Source organism: Dasypus novemcinctus, chromosome 3 (assembly GCF_030445035.2).
Source record: "Dasypus novemcinctus isolate mDasNov1 chromosome 3, mDasNov1.1.hap2, whole genome shotgun sequence".
Taxonomy (NCBI): Eukaryota; Metazoa; Chordata; class Mammalia; order Cingulata; family Dasypodidae; genus Dasypus; species Dasypus novemcinctus.
Genome location: NC_080675.1, coordinates 35692193 through 35719288, shown reverse-complemented (window position 1 = coordinate 35719288; position 27096 = coordinate 35692193). Strand labels below are relative to the sequence as shown.

Sequence of the window (27096 nt, the reverse complement as noted above, 5' to 3'; positions counted from 1 at the left end):
CACATCAGAGGTCCCCAGGATCAAAACCCAGTTAATCCTGGAGGAGAAAAACAAGAAGAGAAGACAAAAAGAGAAATAGATACAGAAGATCACACAGTGAGTGGACACAGACAGCAAAAATAAAAATAAAAATAAAAACAAACAGCATGGCTGGGGGAGAGGGGATAAAATAAAAAAAGAATGGTTAAGAACTTGGGAAGCAGACTTTGCCCAGTGGTTAGTGTGTCCGTCTACCACATGGGAGGTCCGCGGTTCAAACCCCAGGCCTCCTTGACCCGTGTGGAACTGGCCCATGTGCAGTGCTGATGCGCTCAAGGAGTGCCCTGCCACGCAGGGGTGTCCCGGCGTAGGGGAGCCCCACGCGCAAGGAGTGCACCCCATAAGAAGAGCTGCCCAGCACAAAAGAAAGTGCAGCCTGCCCAGGAGTGGTGCCACACACACGGAGAGCTGACACAACAAGATGACGCAATAAAAAGAAACAGATTCCCATGCCGCTGACAACAACAGAAGCGGACAAAGAAGATGCAGCAAAGAGACGCAGAGAACAGACAACTGGGGGGGGGGGGAGAAATTTTTTAAAAAATTAAGAACTTGATTTCTGGAGTCAGGCCAACCTGGCTCAATCAAGCCTTGTGTGGAACACTTACTACCTGTGACTTTTTCCTCATTTGTGCAATAGTGATAACGGGGTGGCTATGAGAATTAAGTGTAAAGCACTTATATATTTTTATATAATTTTAAGCTGCTTTGTACATTATCATCTAAACTATTGTTAAATGTATGATCTGTTTACTTATAGTAATATTTATACTCTGTGCTCAAAAATGAGGTGCAGGAATGAAGTGTTCTCAAATGATCTTCCTCAGAAAACTGTCCTACCCAAGCTAATTGTATCTTACCAGCACCGGTGACTATCACCTACTTTCATCTCCTGTGCTATTTCCTTACCTGTGAGAAAGAGGGGTGACTGTTATTCCCCCCCTCCTCTGTTATCTATTATTTTTATTGTTAGTCCTTCTACCCTTTACAAAAACTGAGTTTTAGGATATGAATAGAGATACAAAAAAAGATGCTGAACTTGAAAAGTAGGGAAAGATAAAGTTAAAGAAAAATGGTGCCTGGATTAAGGGTCTTAGGAGAGTAGAATCTAAGAATTGTTTAAGGCATAGTTTGTCTTTGCAAGAATTTTTAAAATGATAATGTTTTTGAGATAATTGTAGATTTACATGCAGTTGTAAGCAGAGCACTCTCTTATACATCACTGCAAGGATTTTGAAGTCATTAATAATGAAGGGAGAACAAATGTGGCTCATGCAGTTGAGTACCTGCTTCCTATATGGGAGATCCAGGGTTTGGTTCCAGTGCCTCCTAAAAATAAAAACAAAGAAAAAATAACCAACCAAAAGTAGAAAACCATTTCAGGGGAACTGATGTGGCTCAGTGTTTGGACACTAGTAGCTTCCCACATACAGGGTCCTGGGTTCAATCCTCGGCCCTCAAAATAGATAGATAGATAGATGTAATTAATTAATTAATTAGATGTAAGTAAGACAGTTCCTTGTATAAATGGTATGGAACCACAGGTAGAAAGTGCTTTTTTTTTTTTTTTTAAAGATTTATTTTATTTATTTATCCGTCCCCACCCTCCCTGTTGTTTGCACTCACTGTCTGCTCATCTTATTTTAGGAGGCACTGGGAATCAACCGAACCCGGGACCTCCCATGTGGAGGGAGACACCCAATCACTGGAGCCACCACTGCACCCCAGAAAGTGCTTTTTGAATTAAAAAGGTGAAATTACTCTGGTTGCAGCAATAGCAAATAAAGAGGATTTCATGCAGGAGTCTCTATTTAAGTCAAACCTCAGAAGATGAGTAGAGTTGTATTAGGTTGAGAATTGTACTAGGTTGAGAAATGTACTAGGTTGAGAATGGAAAGTGAGAATGAGGCAAACCAAGATCCAGGTAAAAGGGAGAACATGTGTCTTCAGGGAACTGTAGTAGATAATCTAGACTTTGAAATTGCGTAAATCCTACAAGTTGGTTCTGGTTCTTTCTTTCTTTTGATTTTAGAACTCAAGTAAAGGTGGGCCTGTTGTTAATCCCAGATTTAATTGTTAGCTTTTCTGTTTGATTTAGAATAGAATACCTTAATCCCATTGAGAGTTGGGCTTACTTAAAGAGTTTTTCTTATGCTTTCAGAATGACAGTAGAGAACGGCAGCATCATGAGCACGGTGAGAGGCGGCGGCGTGGCAACCCTGAGCCATTGTCTAATGGACAAGCCCAGGGGAATGCACGGCAGGTGGTGGAACAAGATGAAGAAGAAGATGAGGAGCTGACGCTGAAATATGGTGCCAAACACGTGATCATGCTCTTTGTTCCCGTGACTCTCTGCATGGTGGTGGTTGTGGCTACCATCAAATCAGTCAGCTTTTATACCCGGAAGGATGGGCAGCTGTATGTATGGGCGTTTTGTTTTTTCATTCTCAAGGCCATTGAGGTTTTCTTCATGGCATGTTGACATTACCATAAAGGCCTCTGCACTGAAAGGGCATGAAGGCTAAAGAGTTCGTTCTTTTTGGTAGCCAGAAACCGTTGAGAGAGCAAGGGGTTATTTACTGTCTGATTCTGTAAGTGGAGAAAATGAAGGCTACAGAATTGTTTGTCCTGTGTGGTGTCACTAGATAGGTCTGAATTTATCTGGAATTGAGCAGTAAAGAGTCGAATAGTGATCTTTCCTACCTCTCGGCCATTGGGTACATTGTTTTTCTGCATGGAATATTCTTTCCGTTTCTAACTTTTCTGGGTTAATTACAACTACCGTTCTCATCTTGGCTGGACTCTTAGGTTCTCAATCCTTCTCACAAAATTAGGTCCTTCTTAGTATTATTTCTTATAGCAAACTGTTCTTTTCACTTTCATGATTTGCAAATGTGTATTTATTTACATTACTTATTTAATGCCCAGATTCCTTCTCTATTGTAAGCTCTGTGAGAGCCATAATCACCTTTCTCTGACAACCACTTGTAGCCTAGGTAGTGTATGTGGCAGAATCTGGTTCTAGGACAAATCACTAATAAGCTGTGGGGGGAAAAAAAATTTTTGATGAGGTAATTATTTCAATATAAAGCATCCACTAGATGGAGCCAGAGCCTGTGTCAAATGTAAATTCATCTCTATTTTAGATATTTCCTTTTATTTTGAAGCATTTATTTTAGAGTATAGCTTTTTTTCAAAGGTTAAAAATTCTTGAACATGAGATATAAGAAAATGACTTACAGGATATTAATTGAATCAAGGAAAAACAAATCTCTGGTGTTGGAAGGCATATGTGGTTTGTGATATCCATTAACACCTACCTGGGGCTTTTTTGTTTTGTTTTATTGTAGAATCTATACCCCGTTCACAGAAGACACTGAGACTGTGGGCCAGAGAGCCCTGCACTCGATTCTGAATGCTGCCATCATGATCAGCGTCATTGTTGTCATGACTATCCTCCTAGTGGTTCTTTATAAATACAGGTGCTATAAGGTGAGCATGGGACACACAGAGCTTTGCTTTTCACCATGTTCTTTTAATGATTGTGTTTCCCTGTAATGGATAATTTACTTGGTCTAGCAAAGAAAAAGGAGAACCATATGATCATTGTAATTGATGCAAAAAAGGCATTTGACAAAACACAGCATCCTTCTTGATAAAAATACTTCAAACACTAAACGTAGAAGAGAACTTCCTTGTCATGATAAATGCATTGTGTCACTTTGAAGATTTTGTGGATCCCAGAAAAGAATCATATTCTTAAAGCTAATCCATTCCTGTGCATATAAACCTACTATGGGTGGAAACTCTGATTGAATAGCTTCTGTTGGGGGCCTTTGTTTGGATTGTGTGACCCAGGGTGGGTCTCAGTCCTATCACCAGAGGACTAAACACAGAGACACATAGAGAAAAAGCGGCAGAGACAGAGAAACCCCTAGAAGCTGGGAGGGAGAGGTCCCGGAGGCCAGAGGCTGGAATCAGCAGAGCACAGAGGCATGGAAAGAGGCCCCCAAGAGGCTGAAGGAGAAGAAGCTTAGAGGAGAGGGGAGAGATGATTCATATGCCCCATCACCCACAGCTGAGCTCCAGGAGAAAGTAAGTCTGGTGTAGAATCCTGGAGTAGAGACCCAGATGGGAGAACTACCATTTGTGTCTTGCCACATGGTAGCAGTCCAGCTGACCTTTTGTGAGACAGCATCTCTGATGATGATGCCTTGATTTGGATATATTCACAGTCTCAGAACTATAAATTCTTAACCTAATAAATTCCCATTGTAAAAGCCAATCCTTTTCTGGTATATTGCTCGCAGGTTTTTTTTGTTTGTTTGTTTTTGTTTTTTTACAATTAAAAATATTGTTCACTGATTTATTTTTCCATATGAGCATTAGGCTATTTACAACTAAGCAGATCTCCAATGGTGTATATTAAAATGGTTGTCCTGTCATTGATTTGATCTGTGAGTTTTAAGCAAACTTTTTTTTTTAAAGATTCATTTATTTATTTCTCTCCCCTTGCCCCCTGCCCCAGTTGTTTGTTCTCTGTGTCTATTTGCTGCATGTTCTTCTTTGTCCGCTTTTGTTGTTGTCAGCGGCACAGGAATCTGTGTTTCTTTTTGTTACGTCATCTTGTTGTGTCAGCTCTCCGTGTGTGCGGTGCCAATCCTGGGCAGGCTGAACTTCCTTTCGGGCTGGGCGGCTCTTCTTACAGGGCGCACTCCTTGTGCGTTGGGCTCCCCTACAGGGGGACACCCCCACGTGGCACTGCACTCCTTGCGTGCATCAGCACTGCACACGGGCCAGCTCCATAAGGGTCAAGGAGCCCTGGGGTTTGAACCGTGGACCTCGCATGTGGTAGACGGACGCCCTAACCACTGGGCCAAGTCTTCTTCCCTTAAGCAAACTTTTTGATGTAATGACAGATTCTTTTTATTTTTGTCCGCACCCCTCCCCCAAAACGTGAGAATCAAAATTGTCAAAGAACACTTAATATTTAGTAAAACAGTAAGGAATGTAAAAAATTAAGGGGGTCGTTTTCAAAAGGAAATCTTTGGAGAGCAGTTTACTACAAATAAAACATACTGAACAATGAGTGTACACTCCTGATGCACATAAATACTAATAACTAACAGGTACTACAGAAATGACAGAGCTTGAAACAATGGATATTAAATTAAAGGTAGTTCAGATACAAAGGAGAAAACAAAACAGTAATTAAAGAATGAAATAACCATCTCCATCAATAGCCCCCAGCAGTTTTTAGCAAACTAAAACAGGACAGATATATGAAAACACACAGCTCACCTCATACTTAATAGTGAAAGACTGAAAAACTTGGTAAAAGCTGATGTAGGGGGTATTTGGAGTTCTCTCTTTTTTTGTGAACTTTCTTTTTTTAATTATTTCAAAATAAAATGTTTTTTAAAAATGTTGAATTTCATAGTTATATCTGTCTCCATAGTTTTCTAGTTACCTGTGTCTTTTGCTACTTTAAGAGTTTGTAGTATAAATGGAAAATGTGGAAAGGTTCAAACAAAGGAGAGTCCCAGAGAGGCCTTAATGCACTGGCTAGAACTTCTAGTACTGTCTTTAATAAAAGTGGATGAGAGTGACATCCTTGTATTGTTCCCAATCTAAGGGGGGAAGCATTCAGTCTTTCACCACTAAGTGTGATGTTAATTGTAGGTTTATTGTCAGGTTGAGGAAATTCCTTTCTATTCCAAGGTGAAAGTTATACACAATTATATGGTTTTTCTAATTTAGACTATAAAATGGTGGCTTATGTTGATTGATTTTTTCGGAGATTGAACCAGTCTTGCGTTCCTGGGATAAATCACAGTTGCGGTATTTTATTCTTTTTATATTACTAGATTAAATTTGCAATATTTCGTTGAGGATTTTGCATCTGTATTTTCTTTTCTTATCTGTACTTGCCTGCCTTTTTTTTTTAAAAGATTTATTTTTTATTTATTTCTCTCCCCTTCTAGCCCCCCTCCCAGTTGTCTGCTCTCTGTGTCCATTCGCTGTGTGTTCTTCTGTGACCACTTCTATCCTTATCAGCGGCACCGGGAATCTGTGTTTCTTTTTGTTGCATCATCTTGTTGTGTCAGCTCTTTGTGTATGTGGCGCCATCCTTGGGCAGGCTGCACTTTCTTTTGCACTGGGTGGCTCTCCTTACAGGGCTCACTCCTTGCACGTGGGGATCCCCTACGCAGGGGCACCCCTGCATGGCACGTTACTCCTTGCGCGCATCAGCACTGTGCATGGGCCAGCTCCACACGGGTCAAGGAGGCCCAGGGTTTGAACCGTGAACCTCCCATGTGGTAGGCGGACACCCTATCCATTGGGCCAAGTCTGCTTCCCTGGCTGACTTTGATAGCAGTGTAATAATGGCAGTCTCATAAAATGAGTTGAGAAATGTTCCCTCTTCTGTGTTCTAGAAGAGATTGCATAGAAACAATGCTATTTCTTCTTTAAATGTTTGGTGAGATTTGCCTGTGAAACTACTCGTACCTGAAATTTTCTTCCTCCCTTCTCCCTTCCTTTCTTTTTGGAAGATTTAAGACTGTAAATTCACATTTTTTAATAGTTATAGGACTCTTCAACATATCTATTTCCCATTAACTTCTCACTCTATGCTTAGAATCAATATATCACTACTTCAAGAGGAATGTAAAAACTTTACCATCATGTATACCTTCCTCTCTTAATATTATCATTGTATTATATATTACATTTGCATTCATTGAAAATCCCATCAGATAGTGTTATAATTTTTGCTTTAACCTGTCAAACATTTTAAAGAACTCAGTAGAAGAAGAATAATTTATTATATTTACCCAGAAATTTACCATACTTTCTTCATTCCTCAAGTTCTAAGTTTCCTTCTGGTATTATTTCCCATCTGTTTGCACAACTGCCTTTAGCAGTTTTTTTAGAGCAGTTCTCCTGACCTCAAATTCTGTTAGTTTTCCTTCAACTTAGCATGTTCTTATTTCACATATTTCCCAAAGGATATTTTCACTGGCATAGAATTTTGTCTTGATGATTCTTTTCTTTCAGCATGTTAAAAGATGTATTTTTCCTTTCACCCTCTTTAGTTTGTGATGAGAAGTCCACAGTCATTTTTTTTTTTTAATGACCAGCACATGACTTTATTTTTTTGAAGATACTTAGATTACATCCACAGTCACATTATAATGTGACTTTTTATCCCCTAGTCATTTTAAAGATTCTCTTTTAACTTTAGTTTTCAGCAGTTTAATTGTGTGACTGTGTGAGGATTTCTTTGTGTTTATCCAATTTGGGGTGTGCTGAGCTGCATGAATATCTAGGTTTTGTGTTTTCCACATTTGGGGAGTTTTCAACCATTATTTCTTAAGATATTTTTTCTGCACCACATTCTTTATCCTCTTCTTCTGGGATATTGATGTCACAAATATTAGACCTTTTGTTATATTGTCCCACAGGTCCCCTAAGGTTCAGTTCATGTTTTCCAATCTAATTTGTCACTTTGGTTTGGATAATTTTTATTGATCTGTCTTCAAGTTCACTGACTTCACTGTCATATGCATTCTGTTAGTGAGCCCATTCAATGAGTTTTTATTTTGGATATTATATTTTTTAGCTTTCAAATTTCTTCTTTTTATATCTTCTTTTTCTTTTTGAGACTTTCTGCATTCCCTTTCGTTTCAAGAGTATTTGATCTTAGTGTACTTTTATAATAGCTGATTTTAAGATCATTAGAATCCCAACATCTTTTCATCTCAACATTGGGGTCTATTCATTCTTTTTTTATGCAAGCTGAGTTTTTCTAGTTCTTGTGTGCCAAGTAATTTTGGATTGCATCTTGGACACTTTGATTATGATGTTGTGAGTTTCTGTGTCTTGTTTTAATCCTACAGAGAATATTGATGTTTTGTTTTTTGGCAGCAAATTTGTAACACCCTTCTGTGGCCCGTGAATACAATGTCGGTTCAGTTTTTAAGGCATTTGCGGTGCTACACTAGTTTATCACACATTGCTGCCATCTCATCACCAGTCTGGGACTTAAGTGGTGGTCTTTCTGTAATTCATTTGTCAAATCTGTGTATATTGTTTAAGTTCAAATCCACACATGTGCACCTCATAGGTGAACTCAGAGATTCATAAACAGCTTAAAGAAGTTGCTTTCTTGGGACGTGGATTTGGCTCAACGGATGGAGCATTCGCCTACCACATGGAAGGTCCAAGGTTCAAACCCAGGGCCTCCTGACTCATGTGATGAGCTGGCCCATGTGCAGTGCTCTGCCACTCAGGGGTGTGCCCCACGTAGGGGAGTCCCATGTACAAGGAGTATGCCCTGTAAGGAGAACTGCTGAGCACAAAAAAAGTGCAGCCTGCCCAGGAATGGCACCACACACATGGAGAATTGACGCAGCAAAATGACGCAACAAAAAAAGATTCCGGGTGCTGCTGACAAGAATACAAGCAGACACAGAAGAACACACAGCGAATGGATATAGAGAGCAGACAACTGGGGGGGACGGGGGGCGGGGAAGGGGAAGGGGAGTGAAATGAATTTTTAAAAATAAATCTTTAAAAAAATAAAAAAGAAGTTGCTTTCTCGAGCTTCTCCCTTTCTTTCATCTCCCTTGTATTTTCTGAATGGCCATTCGCCCCACTCTCTCAGAATTACAGCCCCTCCCAACAGAGAAGAACTTTCCACTTCCTCTGACTTTTAGGCTCTTGCTGCCACACAGGATTGTTTGGGGCCTGGACATGAGAGAAAAGTGAAAAAGTGAAAGAAGAAAAATGGGATTTCTGTACTCCGAATGCCAGGAGATCCCTTTCCTGCTCTCCAAGCATGTTTCTTCTTGAGCATTCATTGTGTCACTAATACCCACTCTGGATTTTAGGTTATGTTGATTTCAGGCCAGGGTATACTGGAGGAAAAAAAGTGGTATGCTCACTGCCACTCAGTGGAACTTCTAATTCTGTACTATTCCTACCCACCTGCCTCTGTTTACTTTAGAGTCCTCAAGTAGCTGCTCCATGCATTCTGTCCAGGTTTTCTAGTTGCATTCAGTGGGAGAGACAGGGTGAATGTGCTTATTCCATTTTACCTGGAACCTATCTTGTTATAATTTTTTGTAACTTTTGTACATCGTTTAGTTTTCTTCATTTTAGACAGTCTTTTACAAAGCTGATACTCAGCAAGAATTCCACACTTCTTCAGTTGTTGTTCTTTTAATGTTCAAGCCTTGGCAAACATAGCCAATTCTATAGAAACAAGTTGTTTACTTTGACTCCTAGTATATCCCACATTGGTTTTTGAGTCAGAAGTTCAGACACTTGCTAGGACCTGTTTGGAAATAAGCCTTGAGGATTTCTCAGGTCAGTGGTTGGTTGTGCAATGTTCATGAGATGTACCAGAAGTTAAAAGGCCAAATAAACCTGGAAAAAGTAGAAATAGATAATTATTAATGTTATAGATGGAACTATAACTTATTAAAGTCACTTGATTTTTGGCTTGCATAATTCAGGGTTTTGTAGTGAAACAGCAGCTTTTTTTTTTCAGAGCTTTTAGGTGGTAAAGCTAAAATAGGAATTTTTACAAAATGAGAAGGGCCTGTTTTACCATCCAATGTTCTTTAAAAAAGTTTTTAAAAGGGATGATTTTTAGTCTTCATCAGAAGAGACATGAATTCAGGTAATAATTCAGAAAATTTTATATAGGGAAACTATTTACAATCATTATTATAGGCCAAGGGTTAATATTTTTACAATATAAAGAGCACTTAGAAATCTCTATAGGAAAACAGTCAAAAGACCTAAATAGAGAAATTATGGAGTAGAGGTCCAATAAATAAACTGAGTGATCAATAGATAGATAGATGTGTGTATTACCTTGCTAATAAAAAATAAACTGCATATTAAAATAATAAGCTTGACATATTTACCTATTGACTAAATAAAGATTAATCCAACCTTTTTTGTGAAGTAACTAAACCGAAATGTATCAATAATCAGTAATTACAAAAAATTGGTTCTCTTTAATTCACTGATTTTGCTTTTATGATTTAATCCCCCTAAAAGAATTAGAAACACAGAAAAATATTTGTGTAGGAGAATGTTCATACTAGCATTAATTTAATTGGAAAAAAAAATAAAAGGGACACAACACAAATTCCAGCATTCCATGTGTAAGGGAAAGATTATATAGTGCATTAATCCATGTAAGTAGAATATTATTATTCAGTAGTTTCAAAATTATGTTTTCAAAAAATATTTGATGGTATGTGTGCAATAAAATAATAAATTTAAAGAGGAAAATGTAAAACTGCCCAAAACTTGATCCTCATTTTGTTAAAAGGTCTTTAAACATGCCTATACATGTAACAGGAAGCATGCCTTGAAGGAAAATGTCAGTCAACTTTAGGAATCATTTTCTTGTTGTAATGTCTTTATATTTTCTAAAGAATATGTTGCTTTTATATTAGAAAAATACTTTTATTTTTTCTATTCTTTAATTGTGGTTTTATATGTATATATATCTCTCTATATATAAAACACAAAATTTGCCACTTTAACCATTTTTAAGTATGCCGTTGAGTGTCATTAATCATATTCACAATGTTTTGCTGCCATCATCACCATCCATTGCCAAAATTTTCCATCACCCCACTCAGAGACCCTGCATTCATTATACATTAACTCCCATTCTCTTCTGTCTACCTCCCTACCTCCACAGCTGGTAACCTGTAATCTGCTTACTTTTATTTTTTTTTAAAAAGCCGTTTTATTCATATACCATATAGTCCATTCAAAATGTACAATCAGTGGCTCTCAGTATAATCACAGACTTGTGCTTTCATCACCACAGTCAATTTCAGAACATTTTCATTGCTCAAAAAAAAAAATTTCCTTATTCTTCATACCTCCCCTATTACTGACACAGCATTAGTGTGGTACCTTTGTTAGAATTAATTGAAGAACATTACAGTCTTGCTGTTGACTATGGTCTATAGTTTGCATTAGGTGTGTTTTTTCCTATATACCCTGTTTTAGTTTGCTAAAGGATGCCAGGGCAGTATACCAGAAATGGGTTGGCTTTTATGGGAGAGATTTATTAACTTATAAGCTTACAGTTCTGAGTCCATGATGCTTTCTTCCTGAGCTGCAGCTGTGGGCAGTCAGGCACATGGCAGCATCTGCTTTTCTCTCCCCTCTCCTCTGGGCCTTGTTTCTTTCAGCTTCTGGCGCCTGAGACCTCTCACCTTCTAGGAGTTTTTCTCTGTCTCTGCAACTCCACCAATTCCAGTTTATGAAAGAATCCAGTTAGAGAATAAAGACCCACCCTAGGGGGACACAGACATGGCTCAACTGATAGAGCGTCTGTCTTACCATGTGGAAGATCCAGGGTTTGGTCCTCAGGGCCTCCTGACCCATGTGGTGAGCTGGCCCACACACAGTGCTGCTGTGCACAAGGAGTGCCGCGCCACGCAGGGGCGTCCCCTCATAGGGATGCCCCATGCACAAGGAGTACGCCCCTCAAGGAGAGCAGCCCCATGTGAAAAAAGCACAGCCTACCCAGGAGTGGTGCCGCACACACGGAGAGGTAATGCAGCAAGATGATGGAACAAAAAAGAGACAGAGTTTCCCAGTGCCACAGGATAACGCAAGCAGATGCAGAAGAACACGCAGCGAATGGATAGCAGACGGTGAGGGCAAGAGAAATAAATTTTAAAAATTTTTTAATCTTTAAAAAAAAAGACCCACCCTAGGTCACACAATCTAATCAAAGACCCTTAACTGAAGTAATTTCATCAAACAGTCCCACCTACCTACAATAGGTTTACATGTACAAGAATGGATTCACTCTAAGGACGTGATCTTCTGGGGCCAAACCAGCTTCACACTGTCACGTACTCCCCATGATAAAAGGTTAATATTCAGGATATGTGAAGAAGTCCTTCAACTTCAAAACGAAGAGACAACCCAACTAAAAAATGAATAAAAGACTTGAACAGACATTGTTCCAAAGAAGACATACAAATGGCCAGAATGCACTTGAAAAGGTGCTCAACATCCTCAGCCATCAGGAAATGCAACCAAAACCAGAATGAGCTACCATTTCATACCCTTTAGAATGGATGCTATTAAAAAACCAAACCAAACCAACCCCCTACCCCCCAAAAAAAGAAAAGAAATGGAAAATAAGTGTTGGAGAGAATTCAGAGAAATAGGAACATTCATTCATTGCTGGTGATGAAGTATAATGTTGCAGCTGCTGTAAAAGGCAGTTCAGCAGTTCCTCAGAAACTAAGTATAGAATTACCATATGACCCAGCAATTCCACTGCTAAGTAGATACTCCGAAGAATTGAAAGCAGGGTCTCCAACAGATATTTGCATACCAGTTATTCACAGTTGCCACAAAATGGAAGCAACCTAAGTATCCATCAGTTGATGAATGGATAAATAAAATGTGATATATACATACAATAGAATATTATTCAACCCTAGGAAAGAATGAAGTCCTGATATATGCGAAATCTATGAATCTTGGCTTATTATGTGGAGTGAAATAAGCCAGACAGAAGGTCAGATTCTGTGTGATTTCACTGATTTGAAATAATATGCAAACTCAAGAGTCAGAATGTAGAATATAGATTACCAGGCACAGGGTGGGAATAGGCAATAGGAAAGTAAGGCTTAAAATATATAGGGCTCCTATTTGAAGTGGTGGAAATGCTTTGGTAATGGTTAGTGGTGATGGTAGAACAGCACTATGAGTGCAATTAACAGCACTGAAAAATATATATGTGTATATATGTATACATATATATGAATATGATTATAAGGGGAAATATTAATAGACTGCACAAAGTAACGATGAAATTTTTTTTTAAAACAATTCATGGAACGGTACTACACAAACAGTGAATCCTAAGTTAAACCATTGACTTTATTAGCACAATTGCAAGAACGTTCTGTCATCAACTGTCACAAATGTTCCACACCAACGCAAAGTGTTTGTGGTAGAGTGGTATATGGGAATCCTGTATTTTATGGATAATAGTTCTGTAAACCCACAACTTCTCTAATAAAGGGGGGGGAGGAATGAGAATTTCTAGTATTTAATATTCTGTTTAGAGTTTAATATGGAATGCCAGTGCGCATCTTCTGCCCTTTAAAGCTTTTGCATCGGGTAATATTTTCTATGCTTTTTAAATATCTTATAACTTGGATTATTTCTAAAGCAGAGACTTTTAAGCATGATGGGATAGGAAACAAGTAAGGAGATTCCCTTCTGCTTAAGGTTTATTGGGGGTTTTTTTTTGGTTTTTTTTTTTTGAGGTACCAGGAGTCAGGGATTGAACCCACAACCCTGTATGTGGGAAGCAGGCACGCAACCACTGAGCCACGTGGGCTCCTCTGATTTGGTTTTTTCCTTTGTTTTGCTTGTTATGTTTCTTTGCGGGTTTGAGGTTTTTGTGTCTTTTTTTGTTTTTTGTATTTTCTAGGCGATACAAGGAACCGAACCCGTGATCTCCCATGTGGGAAGCAGGCACTCAGCTGCTTGAGCCACATCTGCTCCTCCCTTTAGAACATTTTGCTAACGTTGATGTGTTTAGGGAGAAATGTGCAGTTGTCTACAGTTTTCTTCGGTATCTATAAAAAACAAAATGGACTAATGGAGAGAAGGATAGAAATGTTATTAAGCAAGTACAACAAAATGTGAATGGTAGATCTAGGTGGTATACTCATGTTCACTCCCAAATTCTTTAACTTTGCTCTATTTTGAAATTTTTTTAAATAAAATGTTGGAATATTTTTGCAATATAATACTAGAAATTAAATTTGTTTTATTTGAATAGTCAAGTTAGTTTGTAACATTTATATGTCCAAACAATAACAGCTTCCATGTAAAGCCATTCTTTTGAACTTCTACCAAACTGTAAAATGGTTATAAAGAGAAAATGAGAATTTTTAAGAAACCCTTTCTTTCAAAGGAATTAGCAGTCACTGATAATAAATACCTTGGGGGGAGTGGGTGTAGCTCAGTGGTTGAGGACCTGCCTCCCATATATGAGGTTCCTTTCTTTTCAAAATTTCACATATTTCTAAAGAAATGATGGTCTTGTTGAGGTTTCTGTTTTATATTATGAGTAACTCCACACCAAAGGGTTCATGTAACTATGTATTTGTTCCAGAGTCTTTTGTGGTCTGCCATTTGGAAAGCATACCATTTACAGATACAAGGTTTTTGATGTAAGTAATGTGCAGTTTTAAGAGTTGTGGGATCTGTTAATTATATTGCTGCTCTTTCTTTTCTAGGTTATCCATGCCTGGCTTATTATTTCATCTCTATTGTTGCTGTTCTTTTTCTCATTCATTTACTTAGGGTAAGTGGTAAAATACTTAGTCTCTCTTTTGGAAATAAACTTTGGCCCTTACACATGTCACTACAGTCATGTACTTTGTCCCTGAATTACTCTCAAATTATAACTGTTTCTAAATATGGCCATAATTGGCTTATAAGACAAGACATTACTGATAGGGATATTATTTTGTTGATCCTTGCTTTAAATAAATAGAACTGAAATAACTCAATAATCGTTACTTCTAATAGGATTCTCTGAATCTGAACGTTATGAAAGGATTTGGGAATGTATTAATTGATTTTCATACTTTTTAATTGTTTTATCAGTGGGTTTTTTCCCCAAATGAAATATATGTGAAATATTCCCATATAAAATAGAAAAAAACTTGAGCTACTCTGTTGAAGAGAGTAGAGAGGCTCAGAGATTTATCAACCTGGCCTTTCTCTCAGCTCCTGTAACAGAATACAGTATGTAAACCACTGCACTAGCTCTTAAGTTACAAACAGTAAATTTGATAAATAAATTGAAGAGTTGATTCTTTGGAGGTGGGGAGGAATAGCTACAGACAAAAGTAACAAATGTAAGAATCTATATGACATTCTATAATGTTCTAGAAAAAGTTACTAGAACTGACCACTGAAGACATAGGAAACCTAAACAGAGCAAAGAAATACAGAAAGTTATTGAAGAGGTTCCCACTCCACCCCCGCCAATAACACCAGTCCCAGAATTTCATATGGAAAGTCTACTGAACCTTTAAGAAATGAATAGCTCTAATAACATTTAGACTGTTTGAAAACGTAGAAAAAGAAGAAAAACTTCCAGATTTATGTTGCGAAGCCAGCATAATATTGATACCAAAACTCTGTTAGCTACCAAGAAAAAGAAAACTGTAGACTAATCCTATTTATTAACAAATGGAATTCAGCAGCACATTAAAAGAATAATACATTATGACCAACTGGAGTTTGTTTGCAGAATGGAAGAATGGTTTAATATTAGTAAATTTCAGTATAATTCACCGTATTAACTAGATCATCATCTCTGTGATGCTAAAAGTCATTTGATAAAATTCACCTGTTTTGGCAAAATGCTTATTTAGACAATTAAAAGGTTACTTCTCTAACAATTAAAATGTATGAATCTCACTTAAAGGCCAAGATCATCTTTGCAGGGAAACTGAGAAGCATCCCTACTGAAGTCAGGAAAATGTTGAGGATTTCCTTTATCACCACTGTGATGCTTATCAACCTTGCTCCGGAAGTACTAGAGAACACAAACCTGAGAAAGAAGTAACAGCTATCAAATCTGGAAAGGAAGAAGTTAAATTGTCACTATTTGGAGATAAAGTGATTCTTCATTTGATTGCATAACTAATCAAAATATGTAAGAATCACTAAGTAAATTTGTTAAAGCAATTGAATACAAAATTAATAAGCACAAATCAACAACCTTCACATAAACAACTAATCAGAAAACATAGTGAAAGAAAAAAATCCACTTGTGATGATAGCAAAAATTAAAATATCTAGGATTAAACAAGAATTATGCAAGATCAATATTAAGAGATTTTTAAACGTTACTGAATGACTTCATAAGATTTAAACAAATGGAAAGTTATACCTAATCTTGTAGAGACTTAATACTGTAAAGATATCAGTCCTTTCTTCCTTTCTAAGTTTATTTTATAATTCAACATAAGCCCAATAAAATGCAAACAGGATTTATTTTTACTGTAGATAAGATGATCTAAATGTTTATTTGAAAAAAAATAAATAAGGGAACCTAGAAGAATTCTGAAAAAGAAGAAAAATGAAGGGATATTACTTTGACCTGTTAGGAAATGATAAAAACTACAATAATTAAAATAGTGTGTGTGGCACCTGTACATAAATAGATGATCAGTGGAAAAGGTTACAAAGTCTAGAAGAATGATGAACTACATAAAGAAATTTAGTTTATGGTAAGAGTCATATAATATCATATAGATGGGTTATTTAGTAATTGATATTGGGATAATTGGGTAGTCATCTGGGGGAAAAGTTTAACTTTTTCTTAAACTTACACCAGGAGTAATTTCAAATGGATTAAAAATTTAAACACAAAACTGAAGCCATAAAAGAACTAGAGAAAACCAAAGGGAGGGAAGAATGGTTTTTAAATAAAGTGTTGGAGTAGGGAAGGTCATTTTAAGTTTAGTTATGATACAAAACCTAGAATAGAAGCATAAACTCATTTGTGTCTAATAAAAAAGTCTATACATTATATGCATAGATTTATCTCTAGAAGGATACACAGGAAATAAATGATAGTGATTTCCTCTAGAGAGGGGAACTGTGAAACAGGGTGGGGAAGAGAAATACATTACACAGTATATTATGTGAATTTTATATCTCATGTATTACCTATTCAAAGATTAATAATTGTTTTTTCTGTTTGTTTTTTGAGTGCTACAATGCTTAATACAAATAGCTAGATTGTCCAGAATTTCAGCAATTACTTTATCTTGGAATTTCAAAAGCAGAGGGCAGGATTATCTTACTGTGTAATTCCTTTAATCCAAAGGTTGTGCTTTCATAAATAAGTGCCTTCTTTTGCTTCATTTACCCAAGGCATTTTTTTGTAGTTATAATAATTTTTTAGAATTATGACATTTTCCCCCAAAATAGTGTTTTTCTTCATTATAAGAAGTAATAAACACTCACTGTTAAAAATATATGTGTATACATTTTATAAGATTATAAAGAAAAAAAGTTTAAAAAAATCACCAGAGTCCTACCACCTAAAGATAAATACTACCATCCTTTCAGAAATTATTCTATTAATCTTTTGCCCTCCTTCCATACACACTCTTTCATATAAATGTAGTCATTTCTTTTTTCAAGTAACAACGTATCATGGTTATATTTCACGAGAGTGTATGTGTGTGTGTATATAGATATAAATGCCTGTGCTGAATTTCATTGTATGAAAAGAATTCCATTTATGGTGCTAGATATGAAATTTATTGGTGCATGTTTAACTTTTCCAGGTTCAGATATTTTGAACTAGAATTCCCCAAAGGTTTAGGTGGTAAGGTGGTCTTCATAAATTTTTAATAATCTTGTACTTGTTTTTACTGTTACGGCATATGATACTGGTTTTCCAGAATGATGCAAAGTTTCTTGTTCAAATAAGCTTAACTTTAAGGGAAAAAAGTGAATTACTTTAAAAGAAAAGTGTTAAATAATAGCACAGTTGCTATTTGATATGGTAAAAATATGAAGGTGGGATATAATATCTAATATTTGGGAACTATGGTTTAAGCAAATGTTTTGGTAAATATTATTATACATATGTATTTGTTTAACTCTGTTTAATTTTTTTAGGGAAGTGTTTAAAACCTATAACGTCGCCACAGACTATATTACTGTCGCACTCCTGATCTGGAATTTTGGTGTGGTGGGAATGATTGCCATTCACTGGAAAGGCCCACTTCGACTCCAGCAGGCATATCTCATTATGATTAGTGCCCTCATGGCCCTTGTATTTATCAAGTACCTCCCTGAATGGACTGCATGGCTCATCTTGGCTGTGATTTCAGTATATGGTAAAACCCAAGACTGATACATTGTTTATTACAAAAATGCTTCACTGTGTATTTTCCATTCTCTTTTAGTTATCTTGACTTAGGGAAAATAATAGTTGTATCCCTTATGTATTCAGTAAATAGCTATAAAGATTTCAAAAAAATTTATGTTAAGTTCTCTAAAAATGTTTTATTAACATCTTCAGTTTAACTCAGTGGTGGGTTAGTGGGTAGAGCCATGAACTTCTTGTGAGAAGACGTAGATTCAAATCCCGTCTTTATCAATGATAGTCTTCATGACCTTAGAAAAGTGCTTCAGTTTCCTCATTTGTAAAATAGGGACAATGCTGCTTGGAGTTGTAAGAATTCAGAGAATTGAATATATGCTGAAAAGCACTAGCACAGTCTTAACACACACAAATTGCTCAGTACATTTCTAAAATCAAAATTAGGTTACTTGGGAAGTGGATTTGGCTCAACTGATAGAGCATCCGCCTACCACTTGGGAGGTCCAGGGTTCAAACCCAGGGCCTCCTGGCCCATGTGGTGAGCTGGTCCATGCACAGTGCTGATGCGCGCAAGGAGTGCCATGCCACACGGGTGTCCCCCACATAGGGGAACCCCAAATGCAAGGAGTGCACCCTGTAAGGAGAGCCGCCCGGTGGGAAAGAAGTGCAGCCTACAGGAGTGGCACTGTATGCACAGAGAGCTGATGCAGCAAGATGACACAGCAAAACATGACACAGATTCCCGGTGCCTATGACAAGAATGCAAGCGGATATAGAAGAACATACAGTGAATGGACACAGAGCAGACAACTAGGGGGAGGGGAAGGGGAGAGAAATAAATAAAAAAATCTAAAAAAAAATTTTTTTCTCAAAAAACTGGGTTACTTATATAAGGCAACTTAGGCTGAATTACTCTTTTAAAAATACATTTTATTTGGGTAATGTATGGTTCAAATTCTTTAGCAACAAGTGTAGCATAGGTTCTGAGGAGTCAGAATGTACTTGAATAACTAGAACAGCTGTACAGGTACACACCCTGTAGTTATCAGCCCTGCATTTAGACCAAAAAGATGTGTATCTTCAGAGGTCAATATGTGGTCTGTGTGTTGTAATAAGACCCACAGGTGACCTGTGGTAGGAAACCTTGTCATCCCCATTTGACTGATGAAGAAAAAGTCTATAGATATAGAGTTGAACTGGTTCTGTTCTCATATTTGAGAAATCAGTCATAGAACTAGAAGTCATATACTCTCTCTGTCTGACTTTCATAATGACCTTTTATAGTACTTGTATAATATAGTACTTTGCAAAGTGCTTGTCTATCATTGCATAGCTGTGATGAAGAATGCCAGTTCTGGAGACAGACTGCCTGGGTGCAATTCCAGACTTCTATCACTGATTGGCTATATGCCCACGACAAGCCACTCAACCTCTAAGTTATGGTGAGGATTAAATTAAATGATGGATGTGAAACACTTAGAACAATCAATAAATGTTAGCTGTTTTTATTTTAAATATAGGCCTGTGAAGTAAGCAAAGTATTTATTATCCCAATAAGCTCAGAAACTTGAGATTTATGGAGGTAAATGATTTTCCCAAGCATATACCATTTGATCTAGATCGGAATCCAAAGTCCAGTATTCTTTCCACTATACTACACTACTTATACCATCAACCCAAATGACTGTTTCTACAGAGCTTTGAGTTCCTTTGATATGAGAGGCTTTTGTATCTAATAATTAGAGCAGTGATCTTCAGCTCCATTTTTCCAAGGTCTTAAGGTGTTTTGATTAGTCACAGAAGTTGTTCTGAAATTGCCAAAACAAAACCAATTTTAATTCACTTTGGGTATTTTTAAAATAAGGAAGTTTATCATTTAGCAATACTATAAGGGAGAGTGTGTCATAAAACCAAAATGGTGACAGGATGTGGCAGCTTCAAATAAGTTGAAAATCTCAGTATTTCACAGCAAGACAAACATCCCTCTTCTCTTCCAAAACAAATGACACTGGAAGCTCTGAGAGTAGAAGTTTCTTTGGGTGTGTGTATTTTATTTTTGTTATTATCATGTCATTATTATAGGGGACATGACCACTTAGAGGGAGGTTTTTTAATTAATGCCTGTGAATGACAGTAATGTCAACACAAGTTATCAAGTCTTCCTTTACAAATTTAGCTGTACTTGCTTTATATTTTTAAATATTTGAAATTTTCTATATTTTTATACTCTGAATTTAAACGACATTGAGAAAATGTAAGAAAAATTTCAGTCAATAGAAAAATGTTGGTAGAATCAGGAATAAAAATAATTTAGGCATTGCTTCTCTCTGAGTTGCTACTTTTGTAAATAAGTAAAAGTGGTATTCTTTACCACTTTTCAGCCACACAAGTGATCTGAGACCTGAATATTTGTGAGGTGCTTTTGTTTGACAGAAGAATTGCAAAAAAATTAAACTTTCTCATACAGAGTTACGAGCTATCTTGTTTCATTTGAATTCTCATGTATCTCCAAGTAGTACATATACTTTTTTTAAAAAGGAGAAAGAAATAATCTCTTCTACGCTGCTCTTTGAAATTCAGTCAAAATTCTTCCTGTTAAATTCCTCTCAGAGTTAAGCTTCCATTTATAGCTCAGAGGTATTATTTGTTTAGAAATGGCTTGTTCCCATTTCTGCTTGTTGTAGATTGACAGCAACTCTAGAATAGCTCTGTCTTATCATTATCTCTGCCTCTTACCTTCAAATTGGGAAGATGTTGTGGATGATACAGAGTAGACTAAGCAAATAAGTCAAACCCCACAGGAAATTTTCACAGATCTATTACTGTGTGATTTTGTTAATTTTGTTTAGGTTGTTTTATTCCTCCACCAGTTTACCTGACATTTATTTCATATTAATTCACATCTTATTCCGTAAAAGAAAATTAAACCCTTTCCCTTGCTGAATTTCTCCCTAACATTCCCATTTACAAGTTTAGCCAGTACATTTTATCAGATGTCTTTCTCTTTTCTCTTTCTAGATCTAGTGGCGGTTTTGTGTCCAAAAGGTCCACTTCGTATGCTGGTTGAAACTGCTCAGGAGAGAAATGAAACTCTCTTTCCAGCTTTAATTTACTCCTGTAAGTTTTTCAGAGTGATGGTGAGTTAGTAATCACCTTGGAATTTATAGGCACTTAAATACATGTAATTATCATCATTATCATGGTATTTTCTCTCATTATAAATGCATAGCATTAATTGAGGTCCCACAGACGTCTTCATTTCTGGCAAACTGTTGTCTTCTACCTGACATTGGTTCAAGAGAGTTTTTAATATGGGTAGAAAGAGAAAAAATATTTAGAGTTTGAGGGCACAGTATTCCTATTTAAAATCTTGCTGGTCAAGTCTTGGAAGATAGTGGATTAGAGAGACACAGGACTCACTATCTCCCAGAAAAATAGCTAGAGGACAGGCAGATACAGCCTGAAAAAAAAATGTTGGAGCATTTAGGGCACCAGGGAAGGCTGTACACCACCCAGAAGAGGGGCACAGGAAATGAATCTCAACAGAAAGACTGTGAGAGGCTGCAGCTGCAGGAGCAGACAGCTTTGAATTCTTTTGCCTCTGGACAGCAGCATGGGGCAGAGGCCCTCAGGGATCCACCTCCCCAGGAAACTGGAGTGAAAGGAATGTAGCCTAAGGCTGATTCAGCTTTTGACCCACAAATTTGGTCTGTGTGTCCACAAGCCTTCCCAGACTGGGCGAGGTTGGGAGGGACCACACTGTTGTTTGCCATGGGAGCTGACACGGGACTAATAAGATCTGACCCTCTCAAATACCCTTCCTACTGACCAGGACTAGTTGCTGAGAACGCAGAGGGGAGTGGAACTATTTCCTACCTGGGGAAAGGGAGAGGGCTGACAGCAAAGGTTGAAAAACAGCCTCTGAGAAAGTTTGCTTTGCAAGGCTCTGAATAGCCTTGAGGCAGGAGCCTCTGCCATATTGTGGTCAGTGTTGCAGCACTCCAACCAGTCTTTGAACTTAGAGGGCTGCTGAAGAGCACTATCTACCGGTGGACAAAGGAAGTGCATGTGAGGGAAAAAATAAATGAGAGGAGCGGATGTAGCTCAGGAGGTCAAGTACCTGCTTCCCATGCATGAGGTCCTAGGTTCAAGCCCCGGTGCCTTCAGAAAACAATGAAGCAAACAACTCTTGTTAGGGAGCAGCTGTAGCTCAGTGGTTGAGCACTGCTTCCCATGTATGAGATCCTGGGATCAACACCTCCTAAAAAAAAATTGGGAAGAGGATCCAGCACCTCCTAAAAAAAAAAAAGGTAAATGAGTAAGAGAGGCTTTTTCCAGCCTTTGCAGCCTCCCTCTCCAAGAACCTTAGAAGGTTCTGCAACCTATTACTGGGTCCACAGCCTGGATTTGAACAACTAACAGGCAATCCTAAAGACCTGGAACAGGTTGAACCAAGAATCAAAGACCAGCAGTAATACACAGCTGTCTGTCACTAAATCCTTATGCAAGAGAGATAAATTGAGCATCAGAGTAAACACACCATGATAATAAGATACCTAGACATCAGCAAAAAAATTACAAGCCATACTAAGAAAATGGAAGAAATGGCCAAGAAAAGGAGTATATCAAAGGCCCATATGAGATTCAGGATTTGAGACAACTATCAACGAGGTTCATACAGATACACTAAATCAAATCAATGAGTTAAAAGACAATATGGGTAAAGAGATTAACACATTGAGAAGACAATGGGTGAGCACAAAGAAGAATTTGAAAATCTGAATAGAAAAATAGCAGAGCTTATAGGAATGAAAGACACAATAGGAGAGATCAGAAACACATTAGAGGCATACAACAGCAGGGTTGAAATGATAGAAGAAAGAATAAATGATTCGGAAGATGGAACAGCTGAAATCAAAGACAGAAGAACATAGAAAAAATCGAGCAAGGGTTCAGGAGTTGAATGATAACATGAAGTGCAACAATATATGTGCCATGAAAGTCCCAGAAAGAGAAGGGAAGGGAAAAGGGGCAGAAAGAGTATTTGAGGAAATAATGGCTGAAAATTTCCTAACTCATGAAAGAAATGAATTTACATGTCCAAGAAGCATATAATACCCCAATTAGAATAAATCTGAATAGACCTACTCTAACACACATACTACTCAGAACATCAAACATCAAAAATAAAGAGAAAATTCTGAGAGTAGCAAGGGAGAAACAAACCATCACATACAAGGAATTCCCAGTAAGACTTACTGCAGATTTCTCATCAGAAATCATGGAGTCAAGAAGACACTGGTATGATAAAATAAGGATACTGAAAGAGAAAAATTTCCAGCCTAGAATTCTTTATCCAGCAAATTTGAAGGTGAGGGAGCAGATATGGCTCAAGCAGTTGAGCTCCTGCCTCTCATGGGGGGGGGGGTCCCAGGTTCCGAACCCTGTGTCTCCTGAAAAAACAAAAACAGACAACAAGCAAAAAAAAGGGAAGCCAATGTGGCTCAGTGCTGGCTTCTCATATATGAGGTCCCAGGTTCAATCCCTGGCCCCTGGTACCTCAAAAAAAAAAATTGAAGATGAGTTTAAATATTCACAAATAAACAGAAACTGAGAGAGTTCATAAAAAAGAATTCGCCTTTTCAGGGACTATTAAAGGGAGCTTTACATCCTGAAAGAAAAACACAGGAGAGAGAGGCTTGAAGAAGAACGTACAAGGCAATACTAGCAGAAAGGATAATCAAAAGAGAAAAAAGACAAATGAAAATAAGATATAATATATGAAAACCAAAGAATAAAATGGTGGAAGTAATAATGTATTTACAATAATATAATTGAATGTGAATGGATTAAATTCCCCAATCAAAAGATATAGGCTGACAAAATGGATAAAAAAAAACATGAGCCATCCATATGCTGCCTATAAGAGACTCACCTTAGACCCAGGGTACAAAGCAAAAGGTTGGAAAAACATACTCCCTGCAAACAGTAACCAAAAAAGTGAACAGGAGGGAACACCACCAAACTCATTCTGTGAAGCCAACACCTCCCTATTATCAAGCCAAATGAAGATATTATGGAAAAAGAAAATTACAGACCAATTTCTCTGATGAATATAGGTGTAAAAATCCTCAACAAAATACTTGCTAACCAAATCCAAAAGCACATTAAAAGAAGTATAGGAAGCGGATGTGACTCAAGCAGTTGCACACCCACCTCCCAAATGGGAGATCCTGGGTTTGGTTCCCAGTGCCTCCTAAAGAAAAAACAGATTATGAGCAAAATACAAGAAGACAGTAAGCAAAAGCAAAGAGCAAATGGACAAGAGAGACATCTTGGTGGTGGAGGGGAGAAGTATACATAATCAAGTGGATTTTAAACCAGGTATGCAACGGTGGTTCAACACTAGAAAATCCTTCAGTGTAATACACCACATTAATAAATTAAAGAAGAAAAATCACATAATCTTCTTAATTGATGCAGAAAAGGCATTTGAAAAAAATACAACATCCTTTATAGATAAAAACACTCCAAAAGATGGGAATAGAAGGAAACTTTCTCAATATGATAAAGTGCCGATATGAAAAACCCATAACTAACGTACTCAGTGGTCAAAGACTGAAAGCTTTCCAGCTGAGATCAGGCAAAAGACAAGGATGCCTTTGTCTCCAAGTTACTCAATATTGTGCTAGAAGTTCTAGTTCAAGCAGTTAGGTAAAAAACAAAGACAACAAAATCTCACAAATAAAAAGCACCCAAATAGGAAAGGACAAAATATAATGCTACTCGCTGATGATATAATTCTATAACTTGAAAATCCTAAAAACTGCACAACAAAACTACAAGACCTGATAGACAAGTTCAGCAAAATGGTGGGATACAAGATTAATACACAAAAATCAATAGCATTTCTATATACTACTAATGAGCAAACTTAGAAGGAAATCAGAAAACAGTTCCATTTACAATTGTGACCTTAAGAATCAAATATTTAGGAATAAAGTTAAGGACATAAAGGATCTATATTCAGAAAACTGCAAAACATTGCTAAAGTAAACCAAAGAAGACCTAAATTAGTGGAAGGACATCCCATGTTCATGGATTGGAAAACTAAATATCATTAAGATGTCGTTTCAGGGGAAGCAGACTTGGCCCAGTGGATAGGGCATCCGTCTTAACACATGAGAGGTCTGCGGTTCAAACCCCGGGCCTCCTTGACCCGTGTGGAGCTGGTCCACGTGCAGTGCTGATGTGCGCAAGGAGTGCCGTGCCACACAGGGGTGTTCATCACGTAGGGGAGCCCCACACACAAGGAGTGTGCCCTGTAAGGAGAGCCGCCCAGCACAAAAGAAAGTGCAGCCTGCCCAAGAATGGCGCCACATACACAGAGAGCTGACACAACAAGATGATGTAACAAAAAGAAACACAGATTCCCAGTGCTGCTGATAAGGATAGAAGCAGTCACATTAGAACACACACCAAATGGACACAGAGAGCAGACAACTCGGGGGGGGGGAGGGGGAAAGGGGAGAGAAATAAATAAAAAATCTTTTTTTAAAAAAAGACGTCATTTCAGGAGGCAGATGTGACTGAAGCTATTGAGCTCCCATCTACCACATGGGAGGTCCCCAGTTTGCTTACCAGTGCCTCCTAGAGAAGACAAGCAAGAGAGTGAGCTGGCACGACAGGCAGGCATGGCAAGCTGACGCAACAAGATGATGCAACAAGGAGACAAAAAGAGGAAAGACAAAGACACAGCAAAGCAGGGAGCTGACATAGTTCAAGCAATTGTGTGCCTCTTTCCCACATGGGAGGTCCCAGGTTTGGTTCCCAGTGCCTCCTAAAAGAGAAAGGAGCAGACAACGGACACAAAACAATGGTGGTGGGGCGGGGAGGGTCGGGGATAATTTTTTTTTTAAGGTGTCATTTCTACTCAAGCTGATAGATTCAATGCAATCCCAATCAAATTTTTAATAGGCATATTTTACAGAATTGGAAAAGCCAATTATCTAACTTATTTAGAAATCTAAAGGCCCCTGAATAGCCAAAAAGATCTTACAAAGGAAGAATGAAGTTGGAGGACTCTGACTTCCTGACTTTAAAGGATATTACTTCACTACAGTGGTGAAAACAGCATGGTACTGGCGTAAAGATAGATTGACCAGTGGAATCGAACTGAGAGTTCAGAAATGAACTGTCACTTCTATGATAAGTCATTTTTGATAAGATTGTCAAACCCACCCAGTTGGGTCAGAACAGTCTATTTAATAAATGGTACTGGGAGAACTGGGTATCCATGTCTAAATGAAAGAAAGAGAATCCTTATCTCATACCTTCTACAAAAATTAACTCAAAATGGATAAGGACCTAAATGTAAAAGCTAGAACCATAACACTCCTAGAAGAAAATGTTAGGGAAGCATCTTCAAGATCTTTTGGTAGATGATGGTTTCTTAAACCTTATACCCAAATGAGAGAAAAACATAGATAAATGGAATCTCCTCAAAATTAAACACTTTTATACTTCAGATAACTTTAAGGAGGTTAAAAATGTGGCCTACTCAATTGGGAGAAAATTTTCGGAAACCACATATCCAATAAGGGTTTGTTTTCCATGTTATATAAAGAGGTCAAACAATGATAAAATGATAAATAACTCAATTTCAAAATGGGAAAAAGACTTGAATAAACATTATTCCAAGGAGAAAATACACGTGGCCACAAGGCACGTGAAAAGATGCTCAACATTACTGGCTGTTAGGGAAATGCAGAGCGCAGCTACGAGATGTCATTTCACACCTTACCGAATGGCCATTATTTAAATAAACAAAAAAACAACACTACAAGTGCTAGAGAAGATGTGGAGAAATAGAAACACTCCTTCACTCTTGGTGGGAAATGTAAAATGCTGCAGTCTCTGTGAAGAGTTTGGCAGTACCTTAAGAAGCCAAATATAGCCTATGATCCAGCAATCCCATTACTAGGAATATATTCAGAAGAACTGAGAGCAAGGACATGAACAGATACTTGCACACTGATGTTCATAGCAGTAGCATTCACAATTGCTAAAAGATAGAAACAGCCCAAGTGCCTGTCAAACCCAAGAGTGGATAAACA

At 37.6% G+C, this 27096-nt stretch overlaps 1 protein-coding gene across 4 annotated transcripts in view; it reads left to right on the top strand.

Moving 5' to 3' along the window:
• Positions 1-27096, top strand: part of PSEN1 (presenilin 1) — a 95843-nt gene that overhangs the window by 49905 nt on the left and 18842 nt on the right. For all 4 annotated transcript variants that reach the window (XM_004466055.4, XM_004466054.4, XM_058293108.1 and 1 more), the window contains exons 3-7: positions 2201-2457; positions 3390-3531; positions 14358-14425; positions 17773-17993; positions 20999-21097. In XM_004466055.4, the coding sequence (XP_004466112.1) occupies positions 2201-2457; positions 3390-3531; positions 14358-14425; positions 17773-17993; positions 20999-21097 (787 nt within the window). The remainder of the gene's footprint in view (positions 1-2200; positions 2458-3389; positions 3532-14357; positions 14426-17772; positions 17994-20998; positions 21098-27096) is intronic.